At 42.6% G+C, this 21882-nt stretch overlaps 1 protein-coding gene across 1 annotated transcript in view; it reads right to left on the reverse strand.

The window, feature by feature from the left end:
• Window positions 1–389: 389 nt before the first annotated feature.
• The window catches only part of LOC101161713 (probable global transcription activator SNF2L2), a 58277-nt gene continuing 36784 nt past the window's right edge, over window positions 390–21882 (reverse strand). The window contains exons 23-34 of the mRNA XM_023958129.1: window positions 21715–21761; window positions 20670–20836; window positions 19789–19952; window positions 19327–19554; window positions 11136–11213; window positions 8531–8749; window positions 4832–5055; window positions 3320–3425; window positions 3153–3254; window positions 2855–2981; window positions 1977–2107; window positions 390–1825 (exon numbers count right to left, since the gene is read on the reverse strand). Coding sequence (XP_023813897.1) covers window positions 1790–1825; window positions 1977–2107; window positions 2855–2981; window positions 3153–3254; window positions 3320–3425; window positions 4832–5055; window positions 8531–8749; window positions 11136–11213; window positions 19327–19554; window positions 19789–19952; window positions 20670–20836; window positions 21715–21761 — 1629 coding nt within the window. The 3' untranslated portion in view covers window positions 390–1789. The remainder of the gene's footprint in view (window positions 1826–1976; window positions 2108–2854; window positions 2982–3152; window positions 3255–3319; window positions 3426–4831; window positions 5056–8530; window positions 8750–11135; window positions 11214–19326; window positions 19555–19788; window positions 19953–20669; window positions 20837–21714; window positions 21762–21882) is intronic.

Consider the following 21882-nt stretch of genomic DNA (forward strand, 5'->3'; position numbering starts at 1 on the left):
TATTTTAAACTCCTCAATGCTGCAACTTCTCTTCTACCTTAAGTGAATTATGTAATCCTGTAAATAAATAGTTGTCTTTAACATTTTATTACATTTAATTTTTAGATAAAATCCAGAACTTAACCTGAAATTGTAAAAAAAAAACTTTTCAACTTTGTAGTTATGTGTTAAAAAAGAATAAAGGATAAGTTTATGATCTCTGGAAGCTCGCAGTAGTAAAATAGTAAACGGTGGATACCTGTGTAGTACTTTTCTACCTTGTAGTAGTGAAAAATGTGTGTTTCTGACAGCTAAGAACCCAAACGATGTCATCTTAATATTCATTTGGTGAATATTTGAAGACGTGGGAGAAGACATGAACCGCGCAGAATCCAAACACAAACTCAGAGTTTTGTGCTGAAAATCGGATCTTTATTTATTTGCCCTCGGGGTATGAGATACAACCACAAAGACGCTGTGCAAAGAAAGCAAATTTAAAGTCACACTTATGGAGTCAGCAAGCACAAACACGGAGAGCAAGGTTTAAGCAGGAAGTCACACTACCAACAACAGGAAGTTCCTGAAGGAATCACAAAAGCACAAACGGCCAAATTCATCAACACTTTTCAAAACAAAGCAAGTTAGTTTCTATTTTAGGATATAAACCATTTTTCATGGTTCTAGAATAAAAACCAGTTTTTATCTGAACGGCTTGTTTATTTCATTACTGCTGGTTTCACTAAAGAAACACAAAAGAGAAAGTTTTTTCTCAGAACAGATCAAATATCGAACATTAAAAAGGTAAAAAGCAACATTTTTATGAAATGTTTGAAGGAAAAGGAGCTGAAGAATCATCGGCTTTATAGTTATTGTCTTAATGTTTTTGTTATGTAATCATTTTTATTTCTAGATTTTTCAAACTGATTGTTTTATAAATGTGTAACAAGTAACTTTAATAAAAAAAAAAATCACTTCAAATGTTTTTGTTTGGGGAAATAAGAAAAAAACAAAGAGGAGTTTTTATTTCTTATTTCTAAAAAAAAAGTCTGCCATTGCAAACGTTTGACCTTTGACCTAATGGATCTGAGGAAAAAACAAAAATGCAGATTCGTAAAGTTACCACACAATAAAACGTAAAAAAACTCATGTGGTCAAAAAGAAGACGCCGTCCCAACTTAAAGACTTTTGACCATCTTCAGGGTTTGGAGACCCGAGTTGAAGCGGTTTGTTTCAATTTTTTTTTAAAAAAGCGGGAAAAAGTTTTGACTCCCGAAAACTGAGTGGTTGCTGCAGGTCACCGATCCAAAAGTCACTTTTCTGTAATACTGTTTGGGTTACAAATGTTCAGCATCTCCTGCTGCTGTGAAGCCAAAGGAGAGCCACACCTGGGGGCATGGCTCACAGCCACGCCCCCAGGTGTGGCTCACAGGTGTGTCCTTGATACAAAGCTTTGGAATGCTGCAGGAAAACCGTCGCCGTTCAACACCTGACACACTTCTTCCTACAAATTAAAAGCCTGACTTTTGAGGGTCTAAAACTGATCATGAATTTTTTTAAACATTTTTAGAAGATTGGTAAATAAACAAATAAAGAAAAAGCACATTTAGAAAGAATAAAGTAGATTTGTAAAAGAGCTTTTTGGTGCTTTTGCTTTGAAGCACACAGATGAGAAAAAAGGCCGGAAAAGCACCGGATCTGGGATCAGAGGCGATATCGCCGTCGTCAGAAAACAGAAACACGAATGAACGACGAGGCGTGAAAGAGGAACCTCTGCTTCATAAGTGCACTGATCGTCCTCATCCCTCCCTCCTCAGTCGTCGTCACTTTGGGTTTTGTCCGACTGATCCTGCAACAGCAGAGACGCAGAATGATTCAAGTTAACAACAAAAGTTGAGTTTCTGCCAAAAGAAAAGGAACAGGCCAAATGTCTGAAGCACTTGATCATTAGGACTAAAATTTCAGGTTTAGACAGACTATACTGGGGGGGGGGCACCCACGTTATCGTCCGGCTCCTCGTCGCTGTCGTCATCGCTCACCACCGGCTTGGCCTTCCCCCGGCTCTGCCTCTTCTTTCCTTTGTCGCCGCGGCCCTCCCTGCTCAGCTTGATCTTCACGCGAACGGCCTTGGCTGAAAACAGACGACGGCGTTTCTGCATGAGTACGGCCGGAGACACGCCCACTTCCTGTCGGCCTGCCCTCAGCGTCTGATCAGAAAACCTTCAGGGAAATGTTTCAAGTCCTAATCTGGGGGGGGGTGATCCTTACATGAAGGACATTTAGTGTTAGCTCTAAAGGAAACGGCTGTCACCTGACATTCCCGTGATAAGTCATTCATAAACACGGATGTGATCAATACTTGGATTTACAGCAGATGCAATCCATCCGTCGCATGGAAGACAAACTAGAGGATCTACTTCTTACTGTCTCGATGAAAATAAGACAAATATCCTAAGATTTAGGAAGCCCAAGCTGGCTGCTTCTCCATACCGCAGCCGCTGTCTGCCTGCTAGCGTGACAAGCTAACGAGCTTCGTAGCCGCAGCTCGTTAGCTTGTCATGCTAGCAGACAGTATGGGATGTTGTACTAATCATAGGAATAACTAAATTCAGGACTTGTCTTTTATGAACATACTCGTTAGCAGTCACTCTACATCCAAAGGCTACATGCTACTTATCCCATCATGCATCACACATATCCCACAATGCATCTGGACCAATCAACGTGTCCCTGTAACTGTGGTGCATTCAAATACAGCAGGATAAATGTAAATCTGAATAATATTTCGCGGGACCAAATTTTTTATTATTTTTTTTACCCATGTTAGGTCACAGGCTCCATAGATGTGTGTGGGTGTGTGTGTGAGTGTGTGTGTTACCCTCAGCCTCCGACTCATAGTCATCATCATCGTCTTCGTCGCTGTCTTCCTCCGTGTCGTCATCTTTGGCGATCTTCTGTCTGGCGCTCTTGAACACCGACTGCAGGACGATGGAGTCCTCGTAGATCTGGGAGGAGGAAGAAAGGCGAGGTCGGTTCAGGTCACTGCGCCAGGACGACGGGCCGAGGAACCAGAACCAGAACGAGATGAAGAGCTCTCAGCGCCCCCCCCCCCAATCTCTCCTGAAAGCCCTCATGGGGAGGGAAAACCTGCAAAGCGTCAGAGTCAGAAATCTCACCTGTGATCCCTCCAAGTTGAAGGTCTGAGCGTTTTGACAGAGCAGCATCACATCCTTCTCCAGGTCGCCCACGCTCCTGTATTTATGGTTCCTCACACGTTCCTGTGAACAAGTGCTCGTCAGCCTGGACCACGCCCCCTTCACACCAAAGCTAGAGCGCCACAAACCTTGATCTTCTTGAAGTCCACGGGTTTTCTGATCAGCTCGTAATATTCCGGGAGCTCCTTTCTGGACGGAAGCTGAACGAAGACTTCACTGAGCTGCCGTCCGGCGCTGGAGAGCAAAAAGGTCCGATTAAAGCTCTGACCCGGAGGATCCTAAATCCTCCTTAGATTCCAGATTAACACACGGCTGAAGGATTGCAGTCCCTCAGCAGGAAACAGTTTTTCTGCTGAAGGGGTTAAAGGAGGTCACTGCCAAAATACCCAGAGGTTTTGGCGTTTTTCATTCAAAAAACACTAAACTTGGTTATGAAAACACAAAGCAATTTTCAGAATAAAATAACAACTTCTTAAATAAAAAGAGGGGATTTGTTTTATCCTGAGGAGAAGCACTAAAGGAGAGCCTTCCTCTGATAGGTGGAGGGTGACGGATGGCAGCTGTGAAGGCCGAACACGCCGGCGACGCTCATCACGTCACAAACAGGAAGAGACGCCTGTGAACGTCTGTCGTTATGGTGAAAAGATTCCAGCTTTTTCTGGTTAGTGAGACGAGTTTTGGTTGATTTCAGGGTCAAAACGTTTTCCACTGACAGCAGACTGTCTGCTCAACGCTAGCCCCGCCCATCACGTGATTGAGTCACGTTTCATTGCTGCTAATTTTCTGGTGATTTCTTTTGAAATCCCATTTTCTGAATATGAAAGTGCAGATTGATTTGTTTTCTTCTGTTCCATGAATTAAAGCGGCGGAGCGTGGATGGTCCACAGGCGCTACTTGCCTTCGCCGCCTTCTGCCGCTGCTACCCGGGTCAGAGCGGCTCCTGACCAATGAGGTCAAATGAAGCGTAGCTTTTCTGCTGTTTTATCTCCATAGCAACCATTTTATGTTTTGGCGATGCACAGGTAGAAGTCATTTTCACAAGAATCTGCAAAAGTAACCTTTTGGGTTTCCTTGGCAACGGCGGTTTTTGGTTAATCACGCCCACATCCCTAATATGTTCATATGGTAAATCGTTTTGTTTGTAACCTGTTCACACTGATCCGGTACAAAATGAGCGAGTTAGCGCAGGACGGCTCTTTAGCGAGCTCGCCACGCCAAAACCATTAAAATCCCTTCTGATTCCCGCTGATGCTCGGGGAGTTTGGGAGGAGTTTACTCTAAAGGTGAGGTTTCATTTAACCTTCATGATGGCAGCCTCTTCCCAAAGGTCAAAGGTCAACAAACTGTTGGTTGTGTGAACTTTCCTGAAGATCGCCGTGTTTTGGTTTCAGCGGTTTCTTTTGAAATGTTTCCTCTGCTGTGATGTCACTGTCCATAATTCATGTAAGTAAAGTTTGGTGGTTTTTGAGTTTCAAAGATAGAAAACTGTGAAAATGATGTGGTCCTTCAGGCCAGGACGGCTGAACGCCATAAATATTCAATTATTGTTTATAGGTTTTACTTTGATTTCTTTTGGAGGGAAACAGAAAAGGCTAAGCTAACGCTAAAGCTAGCATGTTTCCTCTCTGCTGGCGCCTCACCCGTCTCTGTAGTTGATCACGGTGTCGATGATGGTGTTCATTTGCTTGGTGAGCTTGGGGGGGTTGGGGGAGAGCTTCTCTGCCGGCGGCCGCCCACGTCTCTTCCTGGCCTTGCCGCCTCCCTCCTCCCTGCTGGACGAGTCCTTGTCCTGGCGTCTTTTGCGTTTGCGCTTTTTCAGCCGGATCTCCTCCTCCATCTCCTCCAGGTTTCCGTCCTCGATGGCCTGAAGGTGGAGGGAAAGCAGACAAGGTCAGGCGGCGTCCGTGTCGGCGCGGGTTAGCGTCAATCTGACATGGCTTCACTGCTCTGGCTTTCAGGTTCTCAGGCCGGTAGGAGGAAAACAATTCGCTTGTACGACATCCAACACGTTCAGTCAGCTGTGCTGCCCCGCCCCCGCGGCGTGTGTTTCAGCGGGAGAAGGCCGCCCATTTGTTGATCGGGCAGAAGACGGATTTCCTGTAAGGTCTGAGTGCAGCCGTCACCTTGGCCTCTGAATGTCTTTGTTCTATTTCTGCGCCGCCTGAAAGCTCGGCGTTCGTCACTGAAATGGCTCTGCCGGGCGGAGGACGCCTCCCCAGGGGGGCTGAATCACCGTCTGCGTGGTGAGGGCGACCGAATGACACCGGCCTCACACCGACCGAGCAACACTCTGCTGTCCAATTATCCTCTGCAGACGCTGAAGGGGAAATTACTGCAGCCAGGAAACGAAATGTTTCAAAAAGAAAGTTCTAGATTTTCCTACTTTCATTTAATTGAGTGTCAAAACCACGTTTGCTCAAATTAAATAAAGTTTTATTCAAATAAGTTCATGTAAATAAATTAACTAATAAATAAGGAAATATCAGGATAAATATGGAGATTGGTAAATGGCGTTTACTTTTAAATGGCTTTCTATCTTCATCAAAGGCCCAAAGACCTTTACTGTCCCGTTCACACGTGGGTGGGGGCTCCACTGCAGAACGCTGGTGCCAACCTCCCACCAGAGGGAGGGTGGGGTTCAGTGTCTTGCCCAAGGACACTTCAACACACAAATACGTTTGCGTTGTCAAAAACCATAGTAACACGATGCACCCATACAGGGGGGTCGACCCCTACAGATACAGGGGGGTTGACCCGTACAGGGGGGTCGACCCGTACAGGTACAGGGGGCGTCGACCCGTACAGGGGGGTTGACCCGTACAAGGGGGTCGTCCCGTACGTATATTTTTAATATTTCGGTCTTATATAATTGCTATTCGTTATTTTACTTTATTACTTTATTTATTTGATTTCCCAACTAATGACTCATCCGCAGTACTGAGGGAAATAACTTTAACAAAAAAAGTAACAAACAAACTAGAAAAGAAATGGTTTGCTCCCGCACTTAACTAGTCAAGTGGACCGGCGGAGCGCGGACTCACAGCTTTGTGTTTGAGGGGAAGGGGGGGGGGGGGGGGGTGCTTTGTTACATGAGCGGTATGTGGGAGATTTAGAACTGCGATCCGTTCCGCAGCTCTAGGGGAACGGGCTACCGAACTCAGAACCGGGTCTAAAAGTGTGTGTCTGAGCAGAGGATCTTGAGCACACACACAGCACTTCGGGCGGTGTGAGCTTCAAAGCAGAAAGGCCGCTCAGTCCTTAGAAATCGTTCAAACAATCACGTGGATTTGTGTTTCGAGTCGTGTCCCGACTAAATAAAGGCTGATGTTATTCCCACATGTGTAAATGCAGCCAAGATGCAGATTGCAGCACCACCCAAAGCTAATGTTGTTAGCCCGTGTTAGCATACTACTAATTCTGGCTTCTTTCCGGCTCCGTTTTTCAACAGAAAAAGCACTGACCACACGGATTAAAATTAAAACGATGAGCGAACAGGCGTTTCATAATAATCGTAACATTATTAAAAGCACGTTTAGAAGATCGTCTTGTTACAGAGCTGCTACGTTCACACTGCAGGCTGAAACGACCCAATTCCGAAATTTTTGCCCCTAAGCGGCCCAATTCCGATCTTTTCATGACAGTCTGAATGACACAGATCCAATCTTTTCAATTGCGACCCAGGCCCCGTGGGTTTGCCGTCCTGATTCCGAATTGTAGCCGATCTTTTCAATTGCGACCGCCGTCTGACCGGCCAGGCGACTTGATTCCGAATCGTACGTCATCGACACGGAACAAACGTCATCATTTTGCGTTGAAGTAGGCGGGAACGAGAACGTAAACATCAACCATGGTGGACGATGCTGCTGAGATCAGTCAGTGGAAGGGAAGGGAGGTCACTGATTGGATTCATAGTTGGGGTGACAGCTCTATTCAGGCCAAACTCCAGGGCTCTGATCGCAACTGGGCGGTTTTTGAAAAAATTTCCAGCTAAATGGCAGAGCGTGGTGAACCTTTACCGCGATAACTTTTTTTTCTTTCTCCCCTTTCCACCGTGCTCAGAAGCGCGGGGGACCCGAGGCGATCCTCCTCCTCCTCCCTGTTCTGATCCTTAGATTCTCCAGAACGGGTTAATAAAGAGTCCATAGCATTTATTCTGGGGGAAACCTACTTTTATTACCGTCCTCCGTAACACACAACATGAATGCGCGCACACACTGCCCCCCCCCACCTATTCTCTATCGCGGCACGCGCTTGCACACACGGGGGGGCGCGGCCCCAACACATACACATTCCTCTTCCACTACAGTGGGTACAGACGATCCCGACTCCAATGCCTTCTTAAAATGAGAAGATTGTAATTGTGCTGCTCCTTCGTGAAAATAAATTTAATATTACAAAAAGAGCTCCGCTTTTGACAACACTGTTGTTGACATCCATGTTAACGTTGGCTCCGCAAACAAGTGACGTCGTTCACCGTTGAGTATTCTTCTGGCTTCTGCGCATGCGGGTCTCGTTTGGGTCGTGTCACGGTCACACTGGAGATCACAAAAGTTCGGATTTACTTGGAAATGTGAACGGTCTAGCAAACAAATCAGACTTTTTCAAAAAATCCGAATTGAGCATTAAGCCCTGCAGTGTGAACGTAGCCAATGTATAAAGCCGCTCGGCAACATTGTTTTGTATTGAATTGTTACATTCAATAAAGTTTGAGAAAAAAATAGCCGCTCGGCGGAACTGATATCCGCTTCCGGTTTTCAAACCCTACTGCGCATGTGTGAATGATTTATTCCGACCAAAAGTGTGAGCCATGTGAACGTTTTTTATATTCTGAAAACATTTTTCTGGAACCATGTACACGTTTGGATTCTAATCCGACCATTGATCCGGTCAAGATATTATTCACATGTAACCACGGCTTATGGTGTCGACTCGCAACGTGGCGGGGGCGTGGCATCACGATGGTGTCTCTCCATCGGGATGTCAGTCACCCATCACGATGGACGATGGTATCGGCCATCGGCACAACCCTACTCCACCCCTTATGGCGTACGGCGTATTTACGCCACACTGTAGTCCCCTCACAAATGCTGCACACAGGAGGCGTGCACGTGACCCGTCAGCGCCCGTAGGACGTCCAGACAAACTACACTCTGTCTCATTTGTAGCAGTCAGGCTGCAGCGAGGAGCGGACATTTTTAACCTTTGACATCTCTGGACAAACGGGCTGGAGGGAATGTTTATAACAGAATAATGACAGTCTCTGTTCATCTAAGCCACACATCAGAATGACGCCATCATCAGCTTAGTTCTCTTTTCAAAACGTCTCCACCGGCGTTTACCCTCAGCCACTGCTTCTCGGTCAGCGCGTCGCTGTAGTCCACGTCCCGGCGGCAGCGGGACCCTCTTCCGAACATCTTCTCCTCTTCCTCCTCGTAGGTGAGCCTTTCCACCTCGGCGTCGTCTTTGATGATCCAGGACGGCAGCTCGTCTTCCTCCATGAGGCGGGGCTTCCGTTTGGGGTTCCTGGCGTCCTCCCTCCTTCGGTCCATGTCCATGCGCTGAAGGAGGAAGGCGGGAAAACCATTCAGGCCAGTCGTGATAACTACATCAAAGAGGGCCATAAGTGACCAAGAGACGCATTTAACCACAAACTAAACGGAAATTATTGGTTTTTCCTGAAAAGACATTTTTAAAAGGTAACATTTTATTTTAATTTTAAATTGGATTTAACCCTCCGGTCGTGTTCGCATTCAGCCCCCTACTTTAGTGTTCCCGGTCAAAATTGACCGGTCTGTTTTAACTGGTCTTAAATTAGCACACAAAAAAAATTTCACCACCAATTTTTTTATTAAACATTCTTTAGTTGAGAACAACATTTAAAAGTAGTGTCTAACGACAATTTGTAGATGTAAACATTAAATAACATCAGTGAAAATACAATTGGGCACTGAAAATGAACTACAAAATGAACATATAATACAAAAAATAAATGGAAAACCAAACACCAAACTCAACAGGGTGTGTGTGGGTATGTGTGTGTGTGTGTTTGTGTGTGTATTCATGCACATGAGTGGCATGTGACACTCAGGTCAGAGTGGGCCTTGCAAACATAAGCATTACATTTGCAGCATGTCAGGCTCGTTTTGATGTCTCTAGGGGCACAGAGGCCACAACGCTTCCTTTTCTGGCAACACTCCAGCTAAAATCAACAGACCTATGTAGGCTTGGAGGTCTACCAGGTCGATTTCTCTCCAGGTGTCCCCAAACACACGCCTTCCCTCCAGATTTGTCATCTCAAGTATAATTCCCTCAATGGACTCTGGTAAATAGAGTTGGAAGCTGGACTTGATGTCATCCACACGAGATGCTGCATAACGCGTTGGTCCTGGTGTCATCTTTATGATGTTTTCCACTCTCACTCTACCTCCTCGGTCCTGGGGGGATGATGACCAGAGCGAGTGTCCACTTTTGGACTGAAATGTTTCCTCAGGTGCCTGTTCTTCAGGTGCCTTTCCCTCTCCATCTGTTGACTGGTCAGTCTCCTCAGAGTCTGGTTCAAAATCTGTGATGTCTTCCAATTCCGAGACATCCTCCTCTATCTCTGGTTCAATTTCAGTGCCCTCTTCATCATGCCCAAGAACCTGGACCAGAACCTCTTCCACAGAAAAACGCTTCAGTCGTCTACTCATTGTGCTCAGAGTAAAAGGAATGCAAGGCAAACATCGAGCTATATATAGTATGGGGTTGTGTAAAAATGATACATTGATTAGTCTGGAAGGTGTGGTTCACGTGTGATAGGTACAGAAGCGTGGGAAAGAAATGGGTTCACATAAAAGACACCTGTCTAGTCTGTGTAAACATATGATACATTGTATCATTAGGAAGTTGGTTCACGTGAGAGGATCGGCACATAAGCAGAAAGACATGTGTACCCACAAAAGAAATTGTGTGTGTGTGTGTGTGTGTGTGTGTGTGGGGGGGGGGGGGGGGGTGTGAGAGTGGGTGTGTGTGTGTGTGTGTGAGAGAGAGTGTGTGAGTGAGCTGGGGCAGTGTGTATGGGGATGTTTTCTGTATGTTGAATGAATTTACTCTGGATACCCATTCATTTCCTATGACGGTCACTTTTGACCGGGAACACCACAGGTGTAACAAGGTTGATTAAAACACTCAAAATTGAATGAAATAGGTGATCATCACTTTTATATGTTCAAGTACACAGTGTGAAGGATATCATAAGGTCTTGAGGTAATCAGATGTAAAACATAATATTTATGAGTATTATAAGTTGTAAAACGGTCAGATTTGACCCGAACACGACAGGAGGGTTAAACATAAGAAAAATGATTGAAATCTTAACATTTTAGTTTTGGTGTAAGGGTTCTGCTATTTTACAATTTCTACTCACACAAACAAAAAAAAGTTACTTTTAATTTAGAAGGCCTCAGAATTTCACATAAACGTTGAGTATTTCTTTAGGGTTACAGTAAACTGCACTCGAATAAACTTAATGTTGTTCATTCTTCCTTTAAATGAAAATTACTGTTAGAAATATTGAAGATTTTATCAAAATCCCTTTCAAAAACAGAAGAAAATCTGGGCTTTTTGTGCTGCAATTGTAGTTTAAAAAGGAGCAGAAGATCCTGAAGGACATTTCTGCTTCCAGATGCATGGAAAACATCTGGATCACATGAGATGCAATCATATGATATTATCTGAGGTACAAAAGACAGAAAGAATAAAGATAATTTGAAAGATTACAAACAGAGGAGGTAAAAAAAAAAAAAAAAGATGACTTTATGACTTTACATTGTAGAGCCTCGTTACCATGACAACCCCTGCCTTTAATGGTCCCGGTTCTGGGAATTCGTTAGTCGTCGTTCATCAGGATTTAAGAACGGATTTCAAAACCAGGAAACCTCTGAAGTGAGAAGAGGAGTTTCTTACCATGAAGAGCTCAAACTCATCTTCATTGCGAGCAATCATCTGGTTAAGGGTTTCATCATCAGGGACCTCATCTTCCTCCTGCCGGCAGACAGGATGAAGGATTCAAATAATGAGAAAGAGCAGTTTTCACTAGAAAAGCATCAGTTTGGATGGATTGAAGCCCCGTTTTCCTTCACTCCTCTGCTTCTCTGTTTATCACTATTTGTGTTTTTAAAGTCATCTTCCTGCAATTTTAGCTTTTTTACTAAATGCATGATAATTCCAGCACAAGAACGTCTCGTTGCCTTTTGTCAGCATGTTCTTGATAAATGTGGTAGATTCCACTCTCTCTGTGGATTTTTCATCAGCATTAAATCGTCTGTTTCTGCAGAACTTCTCTATTTCCTTAAACTATGGAGTTAATTCAGTCTCAATAATCAGAAATGCACACAACCGGTTTTACAAATGCACACGCTCCGATTCACAAATGTCATTTTATGCAAACGTGAAAAATAAATTCGGAAATACACACCCTGTGTTTCACAAACACACAGATTGTGTTTCACACATGCACACTAAATGTTTTACAAATGCACAATAAGTGTTTCTCACAAATGTGCACACTGTTTTTCACAAAAACATTTTAGAAATTCACAATAAATGTATCAGAAATGCACAGTAGGTGCTTCACAAACATGATTTTTAGGTACACATGTGATGTGAACTCACAGATCATTCGAAATGCAGACTGTGCATTCAAAATCCCGTTCTCGTTTGTGAATCTCCCCGTGTGTGTGAGAGATTTTTCTACGGTGAATATTGAGACTCATCTGACGGAGCGGGTCGACTAATCTCACCATTGGCTAGTGAATCTGTCAATCAAACTCATTGGCAAAGCAGGCGGGTTCGCTTTTAACCAATCGAATGGCCCCTTACACTCTTCACTCTCAACTGACGAGGGAGGGAGCTGTTCAACACAGCAGTTGGGAGGACGCGGGCGGCAAACATGGCGGAGAGGTCTTCTGAACTGGATCAGTCTCAGCCCGTAAGTAATGCATTTATTTGATCATTCCCTCGTTGTACGTCCTGTAATGTTATTGAATACTAAGTTGAAGCGTTCTCCTTTGCCAAGTGACATGTGTGAATGCTTTATGAACACTGCAGCCGAGTCGTTTGCAGAGTACCCCCACCGCAAATTAGCTTAGCTTTGTTTTGCTTAGCCTGTGCAAGTTGTGTCTGTGTGAGTGTGAGTGAAGTTCAAGCCGGTGTCGGTTCAAGCTAGCGTCTATAGCCAATGATCTGTAGGTTCTTAACATGATTCATAAGGAACTAAGGGGAAAAGCATGCCGGATTTACAGCAGCAAAGAAAGTTTAATAAAAAGTATTGATTTGGAGACGGCGATTTGTTTAAACACTGATGCTATGCTATGCTAACTAGCTAGTTGTTCCGTGTGCTGCCTTTATGTAAACGCGATCCGGGTTAAAGTTAGACACAGCATTTTCACAACCCAGACTTTAAGACGGGGTGGACTGTGCAACAAAGTTAATTCATATGACATTCATGAAAACGGCATTTTTTAAATATAACAGACGTGAATCCACTGTTGAATGAAAGAAGCCTCATTAAGTTTCTAACGTTAGAACCCGTATTCATTGTGATGACCAGCCCTGTGAGATTGTGTCAGAGTGTCAGCCACTAAAATCCCCGTATCTTTACTTCCAATGACGTAATGACAAGAATCCCAAACATTATGTTTTTAGGCTGTTTTGTAGTCGATAAGTAGTCACAGAAAGGGTGGATGGGAGAAATCAGCTGTCAACAGTGATTAGAGTAGAAGTTACTGTAAGTATTCCACACAGGCTTCCTGTGATCAGTGTCTTGTCTCTGATTTTTTTTAAAGGTGTTCTTTACTACAAGCTCAAGTTATCATAGCAAGAGTGTTTTAAAAAATTCCCCTTTCATATATCTGAAAATTATGTAATTTAAGATCAGACAGCTAAATGATCTAATCCATGTTTGTTGTGTTTTTATTTATTCTCTAGGAATTACTGAATGTGACAGCGTGACAATCTTTTGTTCCTCGTGCCATCAGGCAATACAACTCTCTGGCAGGGCATCTTACAAGTAATTTCTTTTAATTTTACCCACTGATTTTCCAATTATTTACCTTTTTTTATCAATCTTTTTATTTTGTGATATTTCTATTTGTAATGCATGTGTGTTTGTGTTTTTTTAAGATGGCCATTTTAAAAAAAATTTCCTCAGGGATTATTAAATACCCTTCTATTCTATTCTATTTCATATTTTATCATCCTATTGTATTACTGTTTTACCTGTCAATTGGGAATTTAGCATTTTTGCCGCTGTAAACATCTGTCAGTTGAAAGTATTTGTACTTGTATTCCATGTATCCTGTACCTGAGAAGATAGCATAGAACAACTGTGCAGACACCCACTTGGCCTTCTTCAGTGACGCTGTGAACGTTTATGGCTTTCCTCTGAGGTATTCATGTTATTCATAAAGAAATATTTTATTCACATATCAGGCAGTATAAGTACTTGGTTATTTGTACAAAAATAAAATTACTTTTTTTAGACTCCTCTCCATAAACAAAGGCAACTCTAAAACTTTCCCCTAATGAATAACATTTTACCCCCCCTTAACAGTATCTCTCACCTCATTTTTTTCCCCAGTGATACATGTAACCCACTCCTGCAATTTTTTTAACCTAGAAATTCTACTTATTGGCATCATACATAAGAACATTACATTTTAAACTGATGTGTACCGTATTGGCGATGCATTTGTAATTATGTGTTTGAGACATGATTTTCATGTTATTGTCAGGGTGAGAGGAGATCATGGATGAGAAAATGTGGGCACAGCCGAGTTAATGCTCACAGTACGTACAACTGACACAAACGGCTTCATTGTGGGAAAAGTGTACACACAATCAACGGTGAGTTGAACCTAGTTTTAGAAGCTTTAATATATACACAGGGCTCCAGACTGCGTCCATTTGGTCGCATTTTGCGACCAAAATTTGAGAGTGTGCGACTGAATTTTACACCCAGTCGCACATGTGCTACCAGTAAATTTGCCTCCTCCACCCTCCGTATTTTTTATACATTAAACATGAAAGGAGCACGTCAATGATCGATGAAATGAGAGATGAAATCATCAATGAGACGCGAGCACACACACGCACGCAGGCAGACACACACACTCGCGCGAATACTCATGAGACTGGAGCACACGCGAGCACACACTCGCGTTTCATTGAGTGATGCCTGAGGCGGCCAATGCGTCTGAGAAGAATAGGGAAAGTCACTGCAAGTGGCTAAAATATGTGGAGGGGCGGGGCCTAGAGATAATCGAGCGCACGTAAACATCCGTGGGAAGGAAACGGAGACAAATATCATCACAACCTGATATGTGCGTCTGAGCTATGAGCAAGCGAACTATTGATTCGTTCTTCCGACCTGCAGCTAGTGTACCAGTGACAGAGTGTACAGCAGGGGTCTCAAACTCGCATGAAATCGAAGCTGCAGCGAGACTGAAAGAGACCAGGAATTAGGAGTTGTCCTTAACATTCAATTTCGTTTTAATATGCCTCTCCCCCTAAGTATGAGCTGTGATATTACATCTTTTATAATTATTTTAATGTTTTGTAATGGATGTAGCCTTTTTTTAATCAGTTGGTATTTTAAATTATTTTAATTGATCAGTGAACTACAAAAAACCCATCAGGACGCATGTCCCATAATGCATTGTTTTGTAGTCTGTAGGGCAGCTTTTAGTCAGTTCAATACTAAATTTCCAGCTGCGTTCGCTCTGATTGGTGTCTTGCTCTCACCCCTTTCTCGTGATATTTTTGTTTTGATTGACAGGTGATGTTGGAGCAAAAACATACATCTCACACCAGGTGATCTGTGCAGTGTTGCGTCCATCTGGGTGATCTCAAACACGCTTATTGTGCATCTTGGCTGAACCTATTTGGTGTCACCAACATGAATTTCCATCCTCTAATATTTACCAGTGATGAAAGTCTTCCGGGAATTCCCGGAAATCCGGGTTTTTGAGCAAACCGAACGTACTTTCCGGGAAATAAAGACCTGATCTCTACGGACAAATCGCTTTCCGGATTAGAAAATGGTCTGAAATCAGCTAATTTTAGCTTTATTTTCTATATTTCTCCGCAGATCGCTTCCTCTATGGTCGTGGCCATCTCTCGTCTTCCCGGCCTAATTGACCAATGACGGGACGTTTTAGTTGCTTTCGGATGCGTCGACGGGTCTGATTGGCTCTGTCTGCACCACGTGGTCAGCGTGACTTGCTTCCCTAGAGACCAAAACTGGCGGACCCACGCTAAATTTTCACAAACACATCTGAAGAGTTTGCGATCAAATTTGTGTTAAAATAATGGCAGGCATCGTCATTATTGAGCGTGGTCACGACCTCAGTTGTGAGAAGACGATAAAAAACAAATTGAAGTGGTCTTGGCTGGAAAAAAAAAAGATTTTTAAGGTAGTGTAGGTCAAATACTTTTTTGTGTAAAATAATCTCAAAACCACATTTTGAAATAATTTCAATTTTAGTTTTGAGTTTCAGTTTTTATTTTGAATACATTTCTTTATCTAATTTATTTGTATTTCCTAATTACCATGATTTAGTTCAGTATAGTTAACATTAATTATAAGTATTTGATGGTTTGGACCCGCACTCCCTTAAAAAATAATGTTTACAATGTTTAGTTTAGTTTGTATGTTTGTTTTGATATTTCCCAGATTACTTAGTATTGGTGTTAAAGAATTGATGTATTATGTTATAGAATTATAGTTTAAAGCAGATCCCATATTTTGATGTAATTATAGTTTGAGAAAACAGTGCAAGTGGATGTTGTACATCAGTCATTTCTAAAGCAGAAATAATGTATAAATAACTGAGGTATTTTCATAGAATATCATAGTTACTGGTGTTCTTTTTGCCATTTGGGGCTTTGATGTTACTATATTTTAGCAATTGTATGTTTTGCAGCTTTAAGGAAAAGCGTAGATTGTAGGATTGTGTTACTTTGAGCAATTTTCCAAATTCTTTTTTAGGACCAGCAAGTCCTTAATGGAGAGTCAAACTAGGGGTTTGAATGACAAATCATGATGCTCCAATTAGTCTTAGTTTCTTGATAAAGAAGTGAATAACTAGCTGCCAGAATGCACCAGAATGCATCTAAGACCACGTATTTTTCCAAAATTTCGCTCTGTGCCCGCCATATCGCTCAAAGAAAAGTTCAGGGATTTTTTCCTTGCCTGACTTTCATCACTGATTTACATACATTTAAGTATTGTTTGAAACTGTGAAATTACGAAAGGTTACTACGGTAATCACTTGTTACTAAAAACTTTTTTTTATTCTAAATGTATGGTATTTTTTTACTATTTTTACTTAGTTGTACTGTCGTGACAGCGATGGTGCTCTCAGTTTACCTTCATGTTGCATCTTCAAAAGTGCAGAATAAAATATGACACTGAATTAGAAACAGCACATTGTAATTTCTGCATCTATTATTAAAGTATTTATTTGTAATACAGTGGAAATTAGTAGATTTGGTTAGAATGTTGATTTACGGTATGCGCCCCTAAATTTTCTGGTTGTGCCCCTAAGATTTTCAGTTAGGGGCCACTATGCTCCTAGTGAAAAAAGTTAGTCTGGAGCCCTGATACATAAAAGTGAATGATGTATTAAAAATAAATCTGACAATATAATATTTCTTTTTGCTTTTTTTCAAATACAGGATTGAGCTCCTCTGGTGTGATGTCTTCGTGAGTGTTACTGGTTTATATTACAACATCCTGCACTCTCCTGAGGACCAAGACTTGCTCAATATCAGTCACATCACGTATTCTGCTGCCATTACATTTTCCTACCACGCATTCAGGCCAGTTTGGATGTCTTTAGTGACGCGTGGGACAGCCATCCAATCAGGACGGAGCAAAGCATGACACCAAATCAGCTGTGGCAGTTGGGCTTGACCCATAACCCTGTTTCTGATCCCCGGGTAAATGCTTTATTTAATCTCACTGTACTGGACAACTGATTTGTGTGCAGTTTGACTATAGTGGAAAGTATCAAGAAGAGTATCATGAAATCTTAATGACTACAGTGAATTTTTATCGAAAATGAATGAAAAGGATTATTGTTGTGTGGTGCAAACAATTTCCCTAAATTGTTTGTTTGTAGGAAGAATAGCACATGTGCAAGTTCAAAATGCATCACAATGCATGGCCTTATGAGCCATCAGATGTACTAATGTCACTACTTTGTTAAGGTTCACTTATTTGCAAATTATAAACAGTTATGGAGATATGAGGTCTGCCTGCCAGCAACAATATAAGTTATTATTAGTCGGTCACTGTTCCTACATAATCTAAAACACACAAAAAACAGTGCTGTTCATAAACAGTATCTTTTTTTTTTTTTTTTTTTTGTCAGGGTATGCTGGTTCCAGAGATTGAATGGGAGGAGAGTGGATCCATGGCTGAACCTCATCCTGGGATCAATGTCCTGGTATGGGACAGTCCCCTTTTGGGTCCACAAATGTTGGAACTGCAAGACGACATCAATCCATTGTGGAATTCAGACCGTTTGGGAGTGGACCTACATCTTTACTGTCCAGTGTGTTTAGAACTTAATTTAGGCGACATAATTACACACAGAAGAAGAGAGACTGAGGGGAGTAAGACAAAGTTCAAATCAATACTGCTGTATTGTTCAAGGGACTTCATTGTATGTAAGGATGTTATGAAAATTAGTTCCAGTTTAAATAAAATTCAAATCAGTAGAGATTCCACATTTGCTTAAATTTTGATGTTTTAATCTGTCCATGTTTTCTCTGAATTTTACTCTGCAATAAAGGGTGAATGTTTGCACTTTGTTGTTCTATGACCATCTTTTGTTGTTTAGTATTTAACCAGTTATAAAACCCAGAGAGATGAGGATCTTTTTGCAAGGGTGACCTGGCCAAGAGGTGTATATGTATATGGTTACAATATAAAATCAATGACATTTGAGTTATTAAAAAAATAAAATTAAGGTCAAGCAAAGTGACTTCGGGCTGAGCAGGGGAGGTGTGTTGGGCGTCTGTGATTGACAGTGAGATGAACTTGAGGTAATGTAGTCCCACTGCGTGGTACGGAGCAAAGTGATGCCAGTTTCTCCACAGAACCTACTGTGGAAGTTGCAGGTTTTTCTCCTCCACCTTCATATGATCAAAACCGTGTCTGAGTGTTGAAATGACGCTAGCATGAAAGCTAAGAGAATAACGTACAAACAATCCCGAGTGAAACATTCATTTTAAATCTCATGACCAGTACAGAGTTCGATGGATTCAATGTCAACTGCATTCAACCACTGTTGCCTTGCTTCCAGGTCCACTGAAAAGTTGCACAAGCCAGTAATTTTTGACAACCGAAGGCAAATAAACCGACAAGCCATGCTAAGGCTAACACGCTAACGACCGACTGGTACAGAATCAAATATGGGCGGGGCTTTTGCCACCTGCAGAAAGCGTAGAGAAAGTGTAAGGGGCCATTCGATTGGCTAAAAGCGAACCCGCCTGCTTTCCCGATGAGTTTGATTGACAGATTCACTAGCCAATGGTGACATTAGTTGACCCGCTCCGTCAGATGAGTCTCAATATTCACCGTAGAAAAATCTCTCACACACACGGGGAGATTCACAAACGAGAACGGGATTTTGAATGCACAGTCTGCATTTCGAATGATCTGTGAGTTCACATCACATGTTTACCTAAAAATCATGTTTGTGAAGCACCTACTGTGTATTTCTGATACATTTATTGTGAATTTCTAAAATGTTTTTTGTAAAACACAGTGTGCACATTTGTGAGAAACACTTATTGTGCATTTGTAAAACATTTAGTGTGCATTTGTGAAACACAATCTGTGTGTTTGTGAAACACAGGGTGTGTATTTCCGAATTTATTTTTCACGTTTGCATAAAATGACATTTGTGAATCGGAGCGTGTGCATTTGTAAAACTGGTTGTGTGCATTTCTGATTATTGAGACTGAATTAACTCCATATTAAACTGTCTTCCTGTCCAGAGTCTCAACTCCATCAATAGAGGAAGATCAAATCTCCTCTTTTTACGGCTCTGCTGAAGGAGGAGTGGCGCTCATGGAGCGGACAGACCTCGTTCTGCTCCTCGTGCTCCAGGATGGCCTGCAGGAAGGCGCGGCGCTCGTGGCTGGAGGACTTCTGGTCAAACATGCCGGCTTGGATGACTTTCTGGTCCACGTTCAGTTTGTATTTGGCAGCCGCCAGGATCTTCTCCTCCACGCTGTTGACGGAGCAGAGGCGGAGGACGCGCACCTCGTTCTGCTGCCCGATGCGGTGGGCGCGGTCCTGAGCCTGGAGGTCCTGCAGAGCAAAGCCACACCACTCAGCTCCAAAACGTCCGCTCAACCAAAGGGGCAGAGGCTAAACCAATCAGCAGTGAGGAGTTTTTCAGTTTGAACAAAGTGGAAACACATAAATTCATTAATGGTGCTAAAATGCTCTGCCAGTAGAAAAAGAAAACCACGGCGTTCACAGAGACTTTAGGATACCGGCAGCACGTTAAGCTGGAGTGAGCAGATAGGATGATGGGAGAACCTGGTGCGGGTTCCAGTCGCTGTCAAAGATGACCACGGTGTCGGCGGCCTGCAGGTTGAGGCCGAGGCCGCCGGCTCTGGTGCTGAGGAGGAAGATGAAGTACTGAGATCCTTCCTCGTTGAACTTCTTCAGCAGCGCGGCTCGGTCCTCTGACTTGGTTGTTCCTGAAACATCATTTGGAGTTTTATGCTCTTTTGAACTTTTCGTCTTGATTTGTCTCATTTGAAACTTTCTCTTACGGTGAAGCAGTGCATTCCCGTTTTATCTCACAGAATTCCTGAAGTAAAAGGTTTTTTCTCCTAATGGCCAAAAATGGAAAGTTTTTCATTTCTTGGAGAGAAAACCTGTGAATTTTTCTTCTGAATCACAGAGAATTTGACCCAAAAGTTTGGATGACTTTTGGTCTGAAGTATTATAAACAATAATAACGTTGAAAATGTTTGTTATTTGAACTTTTCTACGTTTTCCGACACAAGATTAAAACTGCATCCCTGTCAAAAACCTTAAATTACAGCTGTTCATCTTTGCTTTCAGCTTAAAACTGAACATATTTTTTTATTATAGATTATATTTATTGACAGATGAGAGAAACATCCTGAACTAAGGAAACGTTTGATATCCAAAATTGCAGAAACTTTGGGTCAGAACGTGTTCATGTCAAAAGTAAAGAATTGTTTGGAATAAAGTAAAGTAAATGCTTGAACTGCAGATGTGAAGAAAAGGTTTTCTGTGTCGTCGTGTCTCTAAATGGTTGATATTATCACGTCACTACTTCTCAAACCTTCATTCTGACAGACTCATGTTCAATCATCTCAAGTTTCTAGCAGGTTTTCGTGAAAACGCGTAAATACGAGGCCAGATTCTCTCCAGAGTCGTCTTACCGTCGAGGCGTAAATACAGGAAGTTGCGGTATCCGAAGTAGTCCTCCATGATGGTCATGAGGGTGGTCATCTGGCAGAAGAGCAGCACTCGGTGGCCTGTGGCATGCAGCTTTGGGAGGATCCGATCCAGGAGCTCAAACTTCCCTGAAGCTCGGTACAGGTCGGGCCTGAGGGTTGGAGGGACGTCAGCGGGATCCAAACATCAGTTTGGTCTCAGAGCGGATCAACAGCAGGAAACCTGACTGCTGGGTTTCTGAAGGCCGCTGCAGCTCTACTGTTCCTGCCTGAATCCTCCTTGTTCTGAGGGAACTTTCACACTGAGCCGTTTGGTCCACAGCAGTGGAGTTCGTCTACCTTTGATTCATTTTCCAGGTGTGAAAGCTCCCCTCTATCAAAGGAACTCTGTCCTCCTGCAAGGGAACTCTGGTGCAGTTTACCACAATGTGAGCACAGAGAAGTAGGCTAACAGCAGGAGGGTAGAGGATTTAGCAACACCGAGGATGTTTATAAAAAGCAGGAAATACAAGACATGCAAATAAGAGATGGGAAGTCGTGTTAGTAAAGTGTAGTAGTATAGTGTAGTAATCAGGATATAGCTGTCCAGACTTTCCAGTCTACGATCGTTGGAATCAGTTCTAAGATTTCTAGAAAGAAAAAGCTGGAAAAGTTTTTAATTCACCCACAAAAGCAAAAACATCAAAACCTGAGCCAACCTCAGGAAAAGTGTTTTCTTCAATATATTCAGCAGCTTTTGGGTCAAAGTGTGTCGTCAATTTAAATACAATCAAGTTTATGTCAAAAGCAAAAGAAAATTCATTTTGCTAACACACTTTTATTACAGCAGACGAGCTTTTAAAACCACAGATGCAGCAGGGATGTGGAATAAAGGACTTTTAGTTTACACTCAGGGTTTTCTCTAAAAAGGTTGGTTCCCAACTGCAAGCAAACGGTTTTTAATGCCACTGCTGGAAGTGGGTCAGGCTTCAGACTGAGAGGTGAATCGTCATGTAAAGCTGCAAAGACGCTTCGTTCCTGTGCTGCTTACCCACTGATGATGCCGTTTGGATATCCCAGATGCTCCGCGAAAGACTCCTGCAGGAAAGTAGAGTTCCTGTCAGAAGATTCAGCTCCCACATTAAAAAAGGCAGATTTGACCTTTAACTCAAACAGAAACCTCATCTAGAGGCTAGAGGGACAAAGGTACGGATGCAGA

Source organism: Oryzias latipes, chromosome 9 (assembly GCF_002234675.1).
Source record: "Oryzias latipes chromosome 9, ASM223467v1".
NCBI lineage: Eukaryota > Metazoa > Chordata > Actinopteri > Beloniformes > Adrianichthyidae > Oryzias > Oryzias latipes.